This window comes from Ranitomeya imitator, chromosome 2, assembly GCF_032444005.1.
Source record: "Ranitomeya imitator isolate aRanImi1 chromosome 2, aRanImi1.pri, whole genome shotgun sequence".
NCBI lineage: Eukaryota > Metazoa > Chordata > Amphibia > Anura > Dendrobatidae > Ranitomeya > Ranitomeya imitator.
The window spans coordinates 156,919,365-156,937,284 of record NC_091283.1 but is presented as its reverse complement, the minus strand read 5'-3'; the positions used below and the strand labels follow the sequence as shown (position 1 = coordinate 156,937,284).

At 47.4% G+C, this 17,920-nt stretch overlaps 1 protein-coding gene across 1 annotated transcript in view; it reads right to left on the bottom strand.

Moving 5' to 3' along the window:
• SETX (senataxin) overlaps positions 1-16,806 on the bottom strand; it is a 41,710-nt gene extending 24,904 nt beyond the window's left edge. Inside the window, exons 1-3 of the mRNA XM_069747578.1 lie at positions 16,674-16,806; positions 15,975-16,158; positions 15,682-15,892 (exon numbers count right to left, since the gene is read on the bottom strand). Coding sequence (XP_069603679.1) covers positions 15,682-15,892; positions 15,975-16,154 — 391 coding nt within the window. The 5' untranslated portion in view covers positions 16,155-16,158; positions 16,674-16,806. The remainder of the gene's footprint in view (positions 1-15,681; positions 15,893-15,974; positions 16,159-16,673) is intronic.
• Between the last annotated feature and the right edge of the window lie 1,114 nt (positions 16,807-17,920).

Genomic DNA, 17,920 nt, shown 5'->3' with positions numbered 1-17,920 from the left:
CTGAAACTTACATGTTAATTATATGTGGCAGTTAAACAAAATCTCAAATACACTGCTCAAAAAAATAAAGGGAACACAAACAGAATATAACTCCAAGTAAATCAAACATCTGTGAAATCACACTGTCCACTTAGGAAGCAACACTATTTGACAATCAACTTCACATGCTGGTGTGCAAATGGAATAGAGAACAGATGGAAATTGGCAATTATCAAGGCTCACTCAATAAAGGAGTGGTTCTGCAGGTGGGGACCACAGACCAGATCTCAGTACCAATGCTTTCTGGCTGATGTTTTGGTCACTTTTATGTTGGTTGTGCTTTCACACTCGTGGTAGCATGAGACGAACTCTACAACCCACACAAGTGGCTCAGGTAGTGCAGCTCATTCAGGATGGCACATCAATGCATGCTGTGGCAAGAAGGTTTGCTCTGTCTCTCAGCGTAGTGTCCAGAGACAGGAAGTGCTTCCAGGAGACAGGCCAGTACACCAGGAGGGGGCCATAGGAGAGCAACAACCCAGCAGCAGGACCGCTACCTCAGCCTTTGTGCAAGGAGGAACAGGAGGAGCACTGCCAGAGCCCTGCAAAGTGACTTCCACAAATGTGCATGTGTCTGCACAAACGGTTAGAAACCGACTCCATGAGGATGGTCTGAGTGCCCGACATCCACAGATTGGGGTTCTGCTCACAGCCCAAAACCGTGCACAACGCTTGGCATTTGCCACAGAACATCAAGATTGGCAAATTCGCCAATGGCACCCTATGCTCTTCACAGATGAAAGCAGGTTCACACTGAGCACATGTGACAGACGTGACAAGAGTCTGGAGATGCTGTGGAGAGCGATCTGCTGCCTGCAACATCCTTCAGCATGACCGGTTTGGCAGTGGGTCAGTAATGGTGTGGGATGGCATTTCTTTGGAGTGCCGCACAGCCCTCCATGTGCTCTCTGTTATGACCTGGTGGTTAGGAGCACCCGGAATGACCTGATGGTTAAACTCACAGGACAAGCTCTGGGAAGTGGGAACTTTGCTGACCGCAATCCCTAATCCTATCACACACACTAGAAATAGCCGTGGAGCGTACCTAACAGGCCTAGACACCTCGGACACAGCCTAAGAACTAGCTAGCCCTAGAGATAGAAAATAAAGCCTACCTTGCCTCAGAGAAATTTCCCCAAAGGAAAAGGCAGCCCCCCACAAATATTAACTGTGAGTAAAGATGAAAGTCACAAACAGAAATGAAACAGGTTTTAGCAAAGGGGAGGCCAGACTAACTAAATAGACAGAGGATAGGAAAGGTATCTTTGCGGTCAGCACAAAACTACAAAAGACCACGCAGAGTGTGCAAAAAGACCCCCGCACCGACTCACGGTGCGGAGGCGCCACCCTGCATCCCAGAGCTTCCAGCTAGCAAGACAAAATCATGAAAGCAAGCTGGACTAGAAAACCAAGAACAGAAAATAACAAACGGGGACATAGTTTATTGCAGGAAGAGACAGGTCTCCAGAAAAATCCAAGAGCGAACTGAACCAGCACAGGAACATTGACAGCTGGCATTGGCATGGAGTAATGATCAGAGTGGAGTTAAATAGAACAGCCAACCAAAGAATAAACCACGTCACCTGTGTAAGGAACCTCAGAAGCAGCAGCTTCACTCACAGCCACCAGAGGGAGTCCATGGACAGAACTCGCCGAAGTACCATTCACGACCACAGGAGGGAGTTCAACAACAGAATTCACAACAGTACCCCCCCCCCTTGAGGAGGGGTCACCGAACCCTCACCAGAGCCCCCAGGCCGATCAGGATGAGCCAAATGAAAGGCACGAACTAGATCAGCAGCATGAACATTAGAGGCAAAAACCCAGGAATTATATTCCTGACCATAACCCTTCCATTTGACCAGGTACTGGAGTTTCCGTCTCGAAACACGAGGATCCAAAATCTTCTCCCCCACATACTCCAACTCCCCCTCGACCAACACCGGGGCAGGAGGATCAACGGAGGGAACCATAGGCGCCACGTATCTCCGCAACAACGACCTATGGAACACATTATGGATGGCAAAAGAAGCTGGAAGGTCCAAACGAAATGACACAGGATTAAGAACTTCAGAAATCTTATATGGCCCAATGAAACGAGGCTTAAACTTAGGAGAGGAAACCTTCATAGGAACATGACGAGATGACAACCAAACCAAATCCCCAACACGAAGTCGGGGACCAACACAACGCCGGCGGTTAGCGAAACGTTGAGCCTTCTCCTGGGACAATGTCAAATTGTCCACCACATGAGTACAAATCTGCTGCAACCTGTCCACCACCGTATCCACACCAGGACAGTCCGAAGGCTCAACCTGCCCTGAAGAGAAACGAGGATGGAAACCAGAATTAGAGAAAAAAGGAGAAACTAAAGTAGCCGAGCTGGCCTGATTATTAAGGGCGAACTCAGCCAAAGGCAAGAAGGACACCCAATCATCCTGATCAGCAGAAACAAAGCATCTCAGATGTTTCCAAAGTCTAATTAGTTCGTTCGGTTTGGCCATTAGTCTGAGGATGGAAAGCCGAAGAAAAAGACAAATCAATGCCCATCTTAGCACAAAAGGACCGCCAAAACCTCGAAACAAACTGGGAACCTCTGTCCGAAACGATGTTCTCTGGAATGCCATGCAAACGAACCACATGCTGGAAAAACAATGGCACCAAATCAGAGGAGGAAGGCAATTTAGACAAGGGTACCAAATGGACCATCTTAGAGAAGCGATCACAAACCACCCAAATGACAGACATCCTTTGAGAAACAGTGAGATCAGAAATAAAATCCATGGAAATATGCGTCCAGGGCCTCTTCGGGACCGGCAAGGGCAAAAGCAACCCACTGGCACGAGAACAGCAGGGCTTAGCCCGAGCACAAGTCCCACAGGACTGCACAAAAGAACGCACATCCCGTGACAAAGAAGGCCACCAAAAGGATCTAGCCACCAAATCTCTGGTACCAAAGATTCCAGGATGACCAGCCAACACCGAACAATGAACCTCAGAGATAACTTTATTCGTCCACCTATCAGGGACAAACAGTTTCTCCGCTGGACAACGGTCAGGTCAATCAGCCTGAAACTTCTGCAGCACGCGCCGCAAATCAGGGGAGATGGCAGACAAAATTACCCCCTCTTTGAGAATACCCGCCGGATCCGGAATATCTGGAGTCAGGCACAAAATTCCTTGACAGGGCATCAGCCTTCACATTCTTAGATCCCGGAAGGTATGAAACCACAAAATCAAAACGGGAGAAAAAGAGCGACCATCGAGCCTGTCTAGGATTCAACCGTTTGGCATACTCGAGATAAGTCAAATTCTTGTGATCCATCAAGACCACCACGCGATGTTTAGCTCCTTCAAGCCAATGTTGCCACTCCTCGAATGCCCACTTCATGGCCAACAACTCTCGATTGCCAACATCATAATTGCGCTCAGCAGGCGAGAATTTTCTAGAAAAGAAGGCACATGGTTTCATCACCGAGCCATCAGAACTTCTTTGCGACAAAACAGCCCCTGCTCCAATCTCAGAAGCATCAACCTCGACCTGAAACGGGAGCGAAACATCTGGCTGGCACAACACAGGGGCAGAAGAAAAACGACGCTTCAACTCCTGAAAAGCCTCTACAGCCGCAGAGGACCAATTGATCACATCAGCACCTTTCTTGGTCAAATCAGTCAACGGTTTAGCAATACTAGAAAAATTAGCGATGAAGCGACGGTAAAAATTAGCAAAGCCCAGGAACTTCTGCAGGCTCTTCACAGATGTCGGCTGAGTCCAATCATAAATGGCCTGAACTTTAACAGGGTCCATCTCGATAGTAGAAGGGGAAAAAAATGAAACCCAAAAATGAAACCTTCTGAACTCCAAAGAGACACTTAGACCCCTTCACAAACAAGGAATTCGCACGAAGGACCTGGAACACCATTCTGACCTGCTTCACATGAGACTCCCAATCATCAGAAAAGACCAAAATGTCATCCAAATATACAATCATGAATCTATCCAGGTACTCTCGAAAGATATCATGCATAAAGGACTGAAACATAGATGGAGCATTAGAAAGCCCGAATGGCATAAACAGATACTCAAAATGGCCCTCGGGCGTATTAAATGCTGTTTTCCATTCATCGCCCTGTCTCATTCGCACAAGATTATACGCCCCTCGAAGATCTATCTTGGTGAACCAACTAGCCCCCTTAATCCGAGCAAACAAATCAGACAGCAGCGGCAAAGGATACTGAAATTTGACTGTGATCTTATTAAGAAGGCGGTAATGAATACAATGTCTCAAAGAGCCATCCTTCTTGGCCACAAAAAAAGAACCCTGCTTCCAATGGTGAAGACGGGCGAATATGACCCTTCTCCAAGGACTCCTTTATATAACTCCGCATAGCGGCGTGTTCTGGCACTGATAAATTGAACAGTCGACCCTTAGGAAACTTACTACCAGGAATCAAATCAATAGCACAATCACAATCCCTATGAGGAGGTAGGGCACCGGATTTGGGCTCATCAAATACATCCCGGTAACCCGACAAAAACTCAGGGACTTCAGAAGGAGTGGAAGACGAAATTGACAGCAATGGAACATCTCCATGTACCCCTTGACAACCCCAGCTGGACACAGACATTGATTTCCAATCCAATACTGGGTTGTGGACCTGTAGCCATGGTAACCCCAAAACGACCACATCATGCAGATTATGCAACACCAAAAAGCGAATATCCTCCTGATGTGCAGGAGCCCTGCACATGGTCTAATGAGTCCAGTACTGAGGCTTATTCTTGGCCAAAGGCGTAGCATCAATTCCTCTCAATGGAATAGGATACTGCAAGGGCTCCAAGAGAAAACCACAGCGCCTGGCAAACTCCAAGTCCATCAAGTTCAGGGCAGCGCCTGAATCCACAAATGCCATAACAGAATAGGACGACAGAGAGCAAATCAGAGTAACGGACAAAAGAAATTTAGACTGTACAGTACCAATGGTGGCAGACCTAGCGAACCGCTTAGTGCGCTTAGGACAATCGGAGATAGCATGAGTGGATTCACCACAGTAAAAACACAGCCCATTCCGACGTCTGTGTTCTTGCCGTTCAGCTCTGGTCAAAGTCCTATCACACTGCATAGGCTCAGGCCTATGCTCAGAAAATACCGCCAGATGGTGCACAGCTTTGCGCTCACGCAAGCGCCGATCAATCTGAATGGCCAAGGACATAGACTCATTCAGACCAGCAGGCGTGGGAAATCCCACCATGACATCCTTAAGGGCTTCAGAAAGACCCTTTCTGAAAATTGCCTCCAGGGCACACTCATTCCACTGAGTAAGCACAGACCACTTTCTAAACTTCTGACAGTACACCTCCGCTTCATCCTGACCCTGACACAAAGCCAGCAAGATTTTCTCTGCCTGATCCACTGAATTTGGTTCATCATAAAGCAATCCAAGCGCCAGAAAAAAACGCATCAACATCACGCAATGCAGGATCTCCTGGCACAAGGGAAAATGCCCAGTCTTGAGGGTCACCACGCAACAACGAAATTAATGATTTTTACTTGTTGAACGGGGTCACCAGAGGAGCGGGGTTTCAAAGCTAGAAACCGTTTACAATTATTTTTGAAATTCAGAAACTTAGATCTATTCCCAGAAAATAAATCAGGAATAGGAATTCTAGGCTCTAACGTAAGATTCTGAACCACAAAATCTTGAATGTTTTGTACCCTTGCAGTAAGATGATCCACACAAGAGGACAGACCTTGAATGTCCATCTCTACACCTGTCCTGAACCACCCAAAGGTCTAGGGGAAAAGAAAGACAAAACACAGTGCAAAGAAAAAAAAATGGTCTCAGAGCTTCTCTTATCCCTCTATTGAGATGCATTAATACTTTGGGCCAGCTGTACTGTTATGACCTGGTGGTTAGGAGCACCCGGAATGACCTGATGGTTAAACTCACAGGACAAGCTCTGGGAAGTGGGAACTTTGCTGACCGCAATCCCTAATCCTATCACACACACTAGAAATAGCCGTGGAGCGTACCTAACAGGCCTAGACACCTCGGACACAGCCTAAGAACTAGCTAGCCCTAGAGATAGAAAATAAAGCCTACCTTGCCTCAGAGAAATTTCCCCAAAGGAAAAGGCAGCCCCCCACAAATATTAACTGTGAGTAAAGATGAAAGTCACAAACAGAAATGAAACAGGTTTTAGCAAAGGGGAGGCCAGACTAAATAGACAGACAGAGGATAGGAAAGGTATCTTTGCGGTCAGCACAAAAACTACAAAAGACCACGCAGAGTGTGCAAAAAGACCCCTGCACCGACTCACGGTGCGGAGGCGCCACCCTGCATCCCAGAGCTTCCAGCTAGCAAGACAAAATCATGAAAGCAAGCTGGACTAGAAAACCAAGAACAGAAAATAACAAACGGGGACATAGCTTCTTGCAGGAAGAGACAGGTCTCCAGAAAAATCCAAGAGCGAACTGAACCAGCACAGGAACATTGACAGCTGGCATGGAGTAACGATCAGAGTGGAGTTAAATAGAACAGCCAACCAAAGGATAAACCACGTCATCTGTGTAAGGAACCTCAGAAGCAGCAGCTTCACTCACAGCCACCAGAGGGAGACCATGGACAGAACTCGCCGAAGTACCATTCACGACCACAGGAGGGAGTTCAACAACAGAATTCACAACAGCTCTCCAGAGGTAGCCTGACTGCCATTAGGTGCAGAGATGAGATCCACAGACCCCTTGTGAGACAATATGCTGGTGCGGTTGCCCTGGGTTCCTCCTAATGCAGGACAATGCCAGACCTCATGTGGCTGGAGTGTGTCAGCAGTTCCTGCAAGATGAAGGCATTGAAGCTATGGACTGGCCCGCCCGTTCCCCAGTTCTGAATCCGATTGAACACATCTGGGACATTATGTCTTGCTCCATCCACCAACGTCACGTTGCACCACAGACTGTCCAGGAGTTGGCGGATGCTTTAGTCTAGGTCTGGGAGGAGATCCCTCAGGAGACCATCCGCCGCCTCATCAGGAGCAGCCCAGGCGTTGTAGGGAGGTCATACAGGCACGTGGAGGCTACACACAATACTGAGCATATTTTCCTTGTCATGAGGCATTTCCACTAAAGTTGGATCAGCCTGAAATTTGATTTTCCACTTTGATTTTGAGTATCATTCCAAATCCAGACCTCCATGTGATATTCATTTTGATTTACATTGATAATTGTTAGGTTTTATTGTTCTGAACACATTCCACTATGCAATGAGTAAAAATTTGCAACTGGAATATTTCATTCAGAGATATCTAGGATGAGGTATTTTAGTGTTCCCTTTATTTTTTGAGCAGTGTTTAATAGAAACAACAGCCAACTAAAAATGTTCATTGTTAAATTTCAATTCAGGTCAAAATCATTAAGAATTGGCTAATTTCATAACTGAACATGACACCTTTTGAAACTATGTGGAACAATGTAATCAATGCATAGTCTTTGCTCAGTCACTGCACCCACCACCATTAAATCAGCTTTGTAGGAACGCTTCCAGACAAAAATCATCTACCACCGTCCTTCATACAAAGCACAACTTAAATGTGTCTTTTCTAAACACATTTGGTTCATTAACCAGCATCTATGTAGATCCAAAAGACCCCTCCAGTTAACCACTAAGCAGATTCTGACTAAACAATGCCTGCTGTTGTGAATTCTGTGGCAGAGCTCCCTCCTGTGGTCACAAGTGGTACTTCGGCTGATTCTCTCTGGGAGCTTCAGTTTGTGGAGGAAAGTGGTACTGCGGCTTCTGAGTTTCCTCCCTCAGGAGATCTGGTGAGGTCATTAGGTGCTTCTCTACTTAACTCCACCTAATGCTTTGATCCATGCTTCCTGTCAATGTTCCAGTGTTGGACTTGTTTTTCCCTGGATCATTCCTGTGGCCTGCTGCTCTGCATAGCTAAGTTCTTCTTTGCTATTTGTTTGCTATTTTTTCTGTCCAGCTTGTCTAAATTGTTTTGCTGGAAGCTCTGGGACGCAAAGGGTGTACCTCCGTGCCGTTAGTTCGGTACGGAGGGTCTTTTTGCCCCCTTTGCGTGGTTTTCTTTAGGGTTTTGTGTAGACCGCAAAGTTATCTTTCCTATCCTCGCTCTGTTAAGAAAGTCGGGCCTCACTTTGCTGAATCTATTTCATCCCTACGTTTGTCTTTCCATCTTAACTCACAGTCATTATATGTGGGGGGCTGCCTTTTCCTTTGGGGTATTTCTCTGAGGCAAGGTAGGCTTATTTTCTATCTTCAGGCTAGTTAGTTTCTCAGGCTGTGCCGAGTTGCATAGGCAGAGTTAGGCGCAATCCACGGCTGCCTCTAGTGTTGTTTGGAGAGGATTAGGGATTGCGGTCTGCAGAGTTCCCACGTCTCAGAGCTCGTTCTATTATTTTGGGTTATTGTCAGATCACTGTATGTGCTCTGACCGCTATGTCCATTGTGATACTGAATTGCCTATCACAACAGCCTGCCTGTGTGCCTTATTAAGGAAATCATCAAACAGGAGGTCTCCCACTTCGGACACCCCACTCATGAGCCACAGAGGGTGTATTAGGCTACGGTCACACTATCAGTATGTGGTCAGTATTTTACATCAGTATTTGTAAGCCAAAACCAGGAGTGGAACAAACAGAGGGGAAAGCTATAATAGAAATACATCAACAAGTCTGTATTTTTTACCCACTCCTAGTTTTGGCTAACAAATACTGATGTGAAATACTGACCAAATACTGATAGTTTTTGTCCATGTAAGGCTACGGTCACACGATTTCACACCAGCACCGTTGCTGACAAAAGCCACCATTTACTGGATACTTTAGTCAACCCTTGAATTACAATACCAGTCACACACATGTGCAATTCTCTTTCCCATCCATCTCTCCGTGATAACATCTTCAGTTGCACAGCAACAAGTGGCCATCCATAGGAATTCAAGGTATTCTTTTTGTGTTTTGAAAAGCACAGGGAGGCTATATGATTATAAGAGCCAAGTCACAGAAGCTATGGAGCGGTAAAAGCACATTAAAGAGTACATGAGGATCTCAGCACAAGGAAATGAATAGTACACGAGGTTCTGAAGTTATCGAAACTAAAAGGAGACAAGGTACACTGCGCAGAAATAAAGAACAGAAGGATTTTAGCAGGAGGCTCCAAAACAAAGTACATCAGGATCTCAGCACAAGGTCGGAAGAACAAAACCAGCCAAATGATAATGACTCCTGCTGGGAAACTGCACATCTGTGAGACAACGGGCATTGCCACAAGCACATTGCCAAAGATCCAAGGCAAATAAATAATAATCCAACATCAAAGTGGTAGCAAAACCCAACCAAAAATAGGAAAAAGATACTGAAAACTGAGTTGTCAGGAAAGAGTAATCCTGCCTGCACACCAGCTTCGTAGGTCACATATGCTCAGGACTTTGGAGAAACTTAGCAAAAATCAAGAATCAAATCTTGTAGGTAAATTCTGTGCAATCCAATTCTTGGGATAAACACCTCCAAAAAGGGCAATTTCCTACCAAGGATGACGACAGGATCCTATGGACAGTCCTGGGGTTCAGTAGGCTACAGGGGTCATCTGTGGGTTCATATTGCACCAGGAGCATCGTGTGTATGGAATTTTCATCTCCAACTTTCCAGAGTTTAGTTGCACACTCATAGTTCTAATAAAATAGCTCGGTATGAAACTTGCAGAAGGAACTGAAATGTAGATTTTGACAGACTGATGTGAATGGCAACGACTTCTGTAATGTGCAGCAGAATATGTTTGCACTATATAAAAAAAAAAAAAAAAAATATTCAAAATTCCATTCTTGGCCCTCTGCATCAAGTCTACTTTTAAGAGAGACAGGAGTTATCTGTGCAGTTAATCCTGTCAATCCTTCGAGAAATTACTGTTATATTCCTTCGCTGCAGTCTGTAAATTGAGGACTCGGGTTAAAGTAAAAATACTGGGTCCTGTAAGTTTAAAAATAAAAAAATAGAATTATTCTTACCGTTAATTCGGTTTCTAGTAACTCACCACGACAGCACACCTGGAGGATGTTACCCCTTTCCTAATAGGGACAGGAAATGACAAGAGGTTAAATAACCCCTCCCTCATCCTCCCCCTTATAAAGGACCACAGGAGAAAGAATGCTTCAAATTATATTTATTCTTTTCAGAACGTATATCAAGCATAGGGAGGGATTACTCCTGCTGTCGTGGTGAGTTACTAGAAACCGAATTAACGGTAAAAATAATTCTATTTTCTCTAGTAACCACCACGACAGCACACCTGGAGCAGTACCCAAGAGTAATTATTAGGGAGGGACTATAGCCCCAAGGACTTTTTCTCCGAAGGCCAAGTCCTCTTTTGACATCAGGTCTAGCCTGTAATGTTTGGAAAATGTATGGACCGAGGACCACGTAGCAGCTCTGCATATTTGCTCAATGGAAGCACTAGCTTTCTCGGCCCAGGAGACAGCTGTTGCTCTAGTAGAATGAGCTGTGAATTTTTCTGGCGGTGGAAGGCCTTGGATCTGATAGGCCTCCAAGATTGCTCTCTTGATCCAATTGGCAATTGTAGATTTGGAAGTCTTCTTTCCCTTATTCTGCCCATGAAGATGGATAAATAAATTCTGATCCTTCCTAATTTTATCTGAAATTTGAAGGTAATAAAGTACCATTCTTCGAACGTCTAAAGTATGGAACTGTTGTTCTTCATTTTTTGGTTCTTGATAAAAAAGGGAGAATTATCTCCTGTGATTTATGAAAGTCAGAGACGACCTTTGGAAGAAAGGATGGATCCAATCGCAGAATAAGCCTATCTTGTAGAATCCTCATGTAGGGTTCATTGATCGACAGGGCCTGTAGTTCACCTACTCTCCTGGCTGTAGTTATGGCTATCAGGAAGGTGGTTTTCCAGGCGAGTCTATCCATTGCTATTGATGACAAAGGTTCGAAAGGTGGAAGTGTAAGTCCCTTCAGGACTATATTGAGGTCCCAAGATGGGACAATATTTATGGATCTTGGAGATATGCGGGATGCTGCCGTCATAAACCTTCTTATCCATCTGTGTTCGGCTAGAGGTTGGTCAAAATACGAGCTCAGTGCCGCCACCTGTACCTTGAGGGTGCTGGGTTTGAGACCTTTCTCTAGACCATCTTGTAAAAAAATCCAGGATTCTGGCTAAGTTCGGCCTGTCTGGGTTGGGCCGTTCAGGAGCACTCCATGTGATATAGGTTTTCCATATTTTCTGATAAATGGAATTGGTAACGGTCTTCCTGCTTTTCTGTAGCATACTAATGACCTTCTTTGACAGCCCTCTGGTCCTCAGAATTGAGAATTCAGAAGCCAGGCATTCAGGTGTAATCTCTTGGGGTCTGGATGAAGTATTGGCCCCTGATAGAGGAGGTTCTTGATCGGAGGTAGTGCCATTGGTCAATCTACTTTTAGACTGATGAGGGACCCAAACCAACTTCTTTTGGGCCAAAATGGAGCTACTAAGATAACACTGACCCTTTCTGTCCTTATCTTCTGTAGGACCCTTGGTAGAATTGGTAATGGAGGAAAAGCGTAGGCCAGTGAGAATGCCCATGGTTGGGCCAATGCGTCTACTCCTAGCCCCGGATTGGTTGGATCTAGTGAAAAAGAAATTGATCCACTTTTGTGTTCTGGGCGTTCGCGAACAGGTCCACTTCCGGCTGTCCCCACTTTCTGACCAAAATCTGAAGTCTCTGGGTCTAGACCCCATTCTCCGGGATGGATCTTCTCTCTGCTCAGGAAGTCAGCCTGTATATTTATTTCCCCTCTTATGTGCAGAGCAGAAAGAGAGAGAACATGTTCTTCGGCCCAGGAAAATATTCGGGCTGATATGGCCTTTAGATCCTCGTGTCTTGTACTTCCCTGATGACGAAGATGGGCAACTGTTGTCATGTTGTCCGAGTAGATCTTGATATAGGAATTCTGAACAAGAGTTACCGCTGCTTTGAGGACTTCCTCCACAGCTTTTAATTCTCTGAAGTTCGAGGATCGTTGACTTATCTCGTTTGGCCAGTTCCCCTGAAATATGTGTTGGGCTACCGTAGCTCCCCAACCTCTTTCGCTGGCATCTACTGTTATAGAGATTGCTGGATCCTGCGACCAGGGAACTCCTTTGAGTAGGTTTTCCTTTTGTAGCCACCACGTCAAAGATGACTTTACGTGCGGTGGTATTTTGATCTTTCTGTCCAGAGAATCTGGGGATCCGTCCCAATTTGACAGAACATAAGTCTGAAGTACTCTGGTGTGGGCTTGTGCCCATGACACCATCTGGATGCACGACGTCATGGTCCCGAGAACCGACATGGCCCATCTTAGAGAAGTTATCTTCTTGTCCCGCAACATTCTGATCTTTGCTGTAAGCAAGGTCCGTTTTTGTTCTGGTAAAAAAGATGTCTGGCTGCGAGAATCCAGTAGGACCCCTAAGAAGACCTTTGTTGTTGATGGAACCATCTCCGATTTCTTGTGGTTCACTATCCAGCCTAGGGAAGATAAGATCTGGACTACCTTCTGAAGGTGTTCTTGAAGAGTGGGGACTGAGGGGGCCACTATCAGTAAGTCGTCGAGGTATGGAATTATGCATATTCGTTGACCTCTGATGTAGGCCATTACTTCGGACATGATCTTCGTGAAGATCCTCGGGGCTGAGGATAGCCCGAACGGCAGGACATCGAATTGATAATGGTCTATGTCTTTTCCCCTGGCGACTGCAAATCTTAGGAATTTTCGATAAGCTGGATGGATTGGGACGTGGTAATACGCGTCCTGTAGATCTATCGTCGCCATGACGAAATCTTGTCCTATGAGGGGTACTGTAGACCTTACTGATTCCATCTTGAACCTTCTGTAGGCGACATATTGATTCAGAGGACCTTAGGTTGATTATTATTCGATGGGACCCATTTGGTTTCTTTATTAGAAACAAATTTGAATAATGTCCTCTGTTCTTCTCGTCCTCCGGGACTGAGGAGATCACCTTGTTGTCCAATAGATCTTGTACTCCCGCTATCAATATGGATTGTAGCTTTGGTGTAGCTAAAGATGTTGTTCTTGACATCTTTTGAGGATATATCAACTATTTTTATTCCGTCTCTGACTGATGTTAACGTCCATTGGTCTGAGCAGATTGCTTGCCAGTATGGGAGGAAGTTTGAGATACGACCTCCTACCCCCTGGTGGCGTCATTGTTTTCTCTGATTTTGGGGCTGGGAAAGAAAGATTTCTGTCTCTCCCTCCTTTTGGGTAACTCCAGCGCCCTGTCTTACCCTTGCCTCTGTATTGAGGAGTATGCTCTTGTTGAGAGCGAAAGGGTCGTTTTCCTAGGGTTTCTAGGTTCTGGCAATGTCTTCTTATCTGAAGCCATCTCCAGTAGATCATCCAGGGCCGGCCCAAACATATAATTTCCTTTAAAAGGAATGGAACAGAGCCTCATCTTCGAGGTCATGTCCCCAGACCATGATTTCAGCCAGAGTGCTCGTCTTACAGAATTTGACAATCCTGGTGACCTTGCTGCCACCCTCACGGACTCAGCTGAGGCATCCGCTAGAAATCCTGTCGCTTTCTGGAAGATAGGTAGAGAGGCCAGGATCTCCTCTCTGGGAGTGCCTGAAGACAGGTGTTCCTCTAATTGACCCAGCCAGCGGTGCATTGATCTAGCCACACAGGTAGATACCGAATTGATGTTAAGTAAGGATGCTGACGTCTCCCATGACTTTCTTAGCAGCCCGTCCATCTTACGCTCCAGAGGGTCCTTCAACTGGGAGGCATCTTCAAATGGTAGCGTGGTTTTCTTAGCTACCCTAGCGATCTGGATATCCACCTTAGGAATCTCCGACCAGCATGAAGCAGTCTCATCATCAACCGGAAACCGATCCTTAATTTCTGCTGGGGTGGTCAGCCTCTTTTCCGGGGTTTCCCATTCTTCTAGAACTAAATCACGGATATTTTTGTGAATGGGAAATACCTGTTTCTTCTTAGAACGAAGAGCCCCAAACATCTCATCTTGTACTGACTGCGCCGTCTTCTCTTCCTCAATCTCCATAGTCTTCCTCACTGCTGTGAGGAGTTCTTCTATGTCACTGGAGGAAAGTAGTATCTCTCTTGCCGAGAAGGGTCTGAGTCTAAGGATATTTCACCTTCCTCTGGAGGTTCATCCGACATCTCCCCTTGAGATTCCTCATGCCTTTCATCCTCTGGATTAAGCCTTCTTTTCTTAGCCTCTGGAGGAGTACTGGGGGAGGGTGTGGGCTGGGAGAGTGTGGCCAGAGAGCTTCTGATCTCGTGCTGGATCAAGCCTTTAATCTCTTCCATTAGAGATGGCTGCTCTTCTCTAACAATTTTTTCGGTGCATTCTTTGCACAATGTCTTCTTGTATGAAGAGGACAGTTTTTTTGCACAGACAGCACATTTGCGTGCAGTTTTGGATCTGCTTCCTGATGCGGGTTCCTTGTCCCCCTGAAATAAAGGGGAGAAGGAATCATAAGATTGCAACCCGCATCAGGGAGTGGACACCCTGGGCCAGATTACTTACTGGGGCCAGGATGGTGCTGGGATCTGCAAGAGCAGAGCGCGAGGCAGACGTCTCCATGATTTTCACCACACAGTGGTCTTACCTGAGACGTCTTCTTGTCCGGGGCTCTTAAATAGGCGACCGGACACAGCACCTGTCCTCCTGTGAGAGGACCTCCTCCTCCAATGTCCGGATGTGGGGGGAGGAAAGCCGCCGATATCCACGCCATCTGACCTGCGTTCCAGCGTGGAACGCAAAGGAGCTTCCTGAATACTGAAGCCGGCCGGCGTCTGACGTCACTTCCTGCCGCCGGCTTCAGACCGGAAGTCCTCATCGCGCGCACAGCGCTGGAGGAGGAGAGGGGCTGGAGAGCTCAGAGAGGCCTCCAGCCGAAGAATGCCGCCCAGACCTTGCCTTGTAGGTGCGGACTGGTGGCGGAAGTCCCGAGTCCGGAGGAGATGGGAGCAGCGCTCGGGGAAGAGAGGCAAGTCTGCTCCCCAGCTGCCCGGCATAAAATCTCTTTTCCCCCTTGGTGACCGCTGCCGGCACAGCACACCTGGGATGACCTCTTCATCCCTAGTAGGGACAGGAAAAAACACTGAGGGGGAGGATGAGGGAGGGGTTATTTAACCTCTTGTCATTTCCTGTCCCTATTAGGAAAGGGGTAACATCCTCCAGGTGTGCTGTCGTGGTGGTTACTAGAGAAAAAGTTTATAAGCGTGCATTCCTGTGTATATATATATATATATATATATATATATATATATATATATATATATATATATATATATATATATATATATATATATATATATATATACACATACATACACACACACACAGTAAAATTTTGGCCAATGAGCATAAAAAGAAAAAAGAAAAAAAGTTTTCTACCAAAATTAAGAGGTAATTGGTCGTAGCATCTAGCCAGTTAGGTATTTCTTCCGCTTTGATCCATTCTCTGGGCCTTATTAGGATGTGCTTGAAGAACTAATGTTTTAGGGGGGCAAAAGCTCCTATGACCAACAAACGTAAATCCAAGTCGTGATGATTCCGGTGTTCTCGCCCGATACTTACTAACAAGCTTGTTGAGCAGCAGGTACGGATACTTAAGTATTTCCAGCAGTGGGACCCGTACGCAGCTTTCGAAGTTGGGGCCGGTGTACCCAAAAAGTTGCTTCTCCCCATCTTCCTCCACCAGAAACAGCTCGTCGTCCTCGTCTATCTCCTCACCCATGGACTTCTCCAGCTGAGCCGTGATCCGCGACGTCTCCATGCTCCATAAAGCCTGAGGGGACGGAAACAATGAATGAGAATCTTAAGCAGAAATTATTACACGGTGGGGGTGTATATTGAGGGTCAGCATCCACCTTGTGCAGCTGCGGCGCCTCCTCACGGACACGGTGGTACTCCACCACACACTCCATGCAGTAGGAGAGGTCATCGTCAGCTCCGGTGAGGTCATCGCTCCGCAGTTCCCTGGCGGCATAGCTCTTCAGCAGCTCTGCAGCGACAGAACCCCCCGGCGTGCACCAGCGGCATGTGCTCATTATCCTGCGGGTCAGGGGAGAAGGACAGTGAGTAACAGTTATAAGGGGCGGCACACCTGGCGCATTTTGTGCCTCGATCCCAGCAGCACAGATGACACTGCAGACCAGTAATACCAGTCAGCACTGGGAATGAGCATCAAGCCCTGGAGCCGTCACATGAGGTTCCATGATGGGAGCGGACCACATACATGGCGGGGCAAACAAAACTCATGGCGACATTGCAAGGGACGCTGGACAGGACCATTGCCATGACAATCCAGAGACAGAAAGCGTCACCGGCTGCAGGGGCAGTAATGGGGACCTGCAAGCACGCCTCTGAAGGGCAGCGCAGGCGGACGGCCATGAGGTAGCTGTCATGGCGTCCATTATACACATGAGCCACCGTAATCCACACCAGAGACAGGCACAGCACGCAGGCTAGGAACTCTATAGCTATAGATGAGGACAAAGCACAGCCCATTGTAATGTGTACAGTATACCCCAATACCCGCCCTGCTGCCCCTCACCGACGGCCCTCACCCTCCTCCTGCCCGCAGGGTCAGCCCTCCTCCGCCATGGCGTCAACTCAGCCCCCGAGGCCTCCGTGGTCCGCTCAGTCCCCGGCCTCACGTTACAGCTACTGCCGCCAACCGCTTGGCCCCGCCCCGGAAGTGAAGCACGGCCGATGGCCGCTATTTACCTGCAAGGCAGCGGAGCCTCCGCCCACAACATGGCGGCTGGTCTGTGTCATCTTGCGGGAGCCAAGAGTCCGGGGTCTTGTGTATACAGAAGAGTCGATACAGGGGTCACTAATCAATCACCGCAGCCGCTGCAGAACCTCCTCACACACAACTGCTGCAGAACCTCATCACACACAGCCGCTGCAGAGCCTTATCACACACAGCCACTGCAGAACTTCATCACACACAGCCGCTGCAGAGCCTCATCACACACAGCCGCTGCGGAACCTCATCACACAAAGCCGCTGCAGAACCTCATCACACACAGCCGCTGCAGAACCTCATCACACACAGCCGATGCAGAACCTTATCACACGCAGCCACTGCAGAACTTCATCACACACAGCCGCTGCAGAGCCTCATCACACACAGCCGCTGCGGAACCTCATCACACAAAGCCGATGCGGAACCTCATCACACACAGCCGCTGCAGAACCTCATCACACACAGCCGCTGCAGAGCCTCATTTCACACACAGCCGCTGCAGAACCTCCTCACACACAGCCGCTGCAGAGTCTCATGACACACAGCCGCTGGAGAGCCTCATCACACACAGCCGCTGCAGAACCTCATCACACAACCGCTGCAGAACCTCATCACACACAGCTGCTGCAGAACCTCATCACAAACAGCCGTTGCAGAGCCTCATCACACACACCGCTGCAGAGCCTCATCACGCACAGCTGCTGCAGAACCTCACACACAGCTGCTGCAGAACCTCATCACACACAGCCGCTGCAGAGCCTCATCTCACACACAGCCGCTGTAGAACCTCCTCAGACACAGCCGCTGCAGAGCCTCATTACACACAGCTGCTGCAGAACCTCATTACACACAGCCGCTACAGAGCCTCATCACACACAGCCGCTGCAGAGCCTCATCACACACAGCTGCTGCAGAACCTCATCACATACAGCCACTGCAGAACTCATCACACACAGCCGCTGCAGAGCCTCATGACACAACCGCTGCAGAACCTCATTACACACAGCCGCTACAGAACCTAATCACACACAGCCGCTGCAGAACCTCCTCACACACAACTGC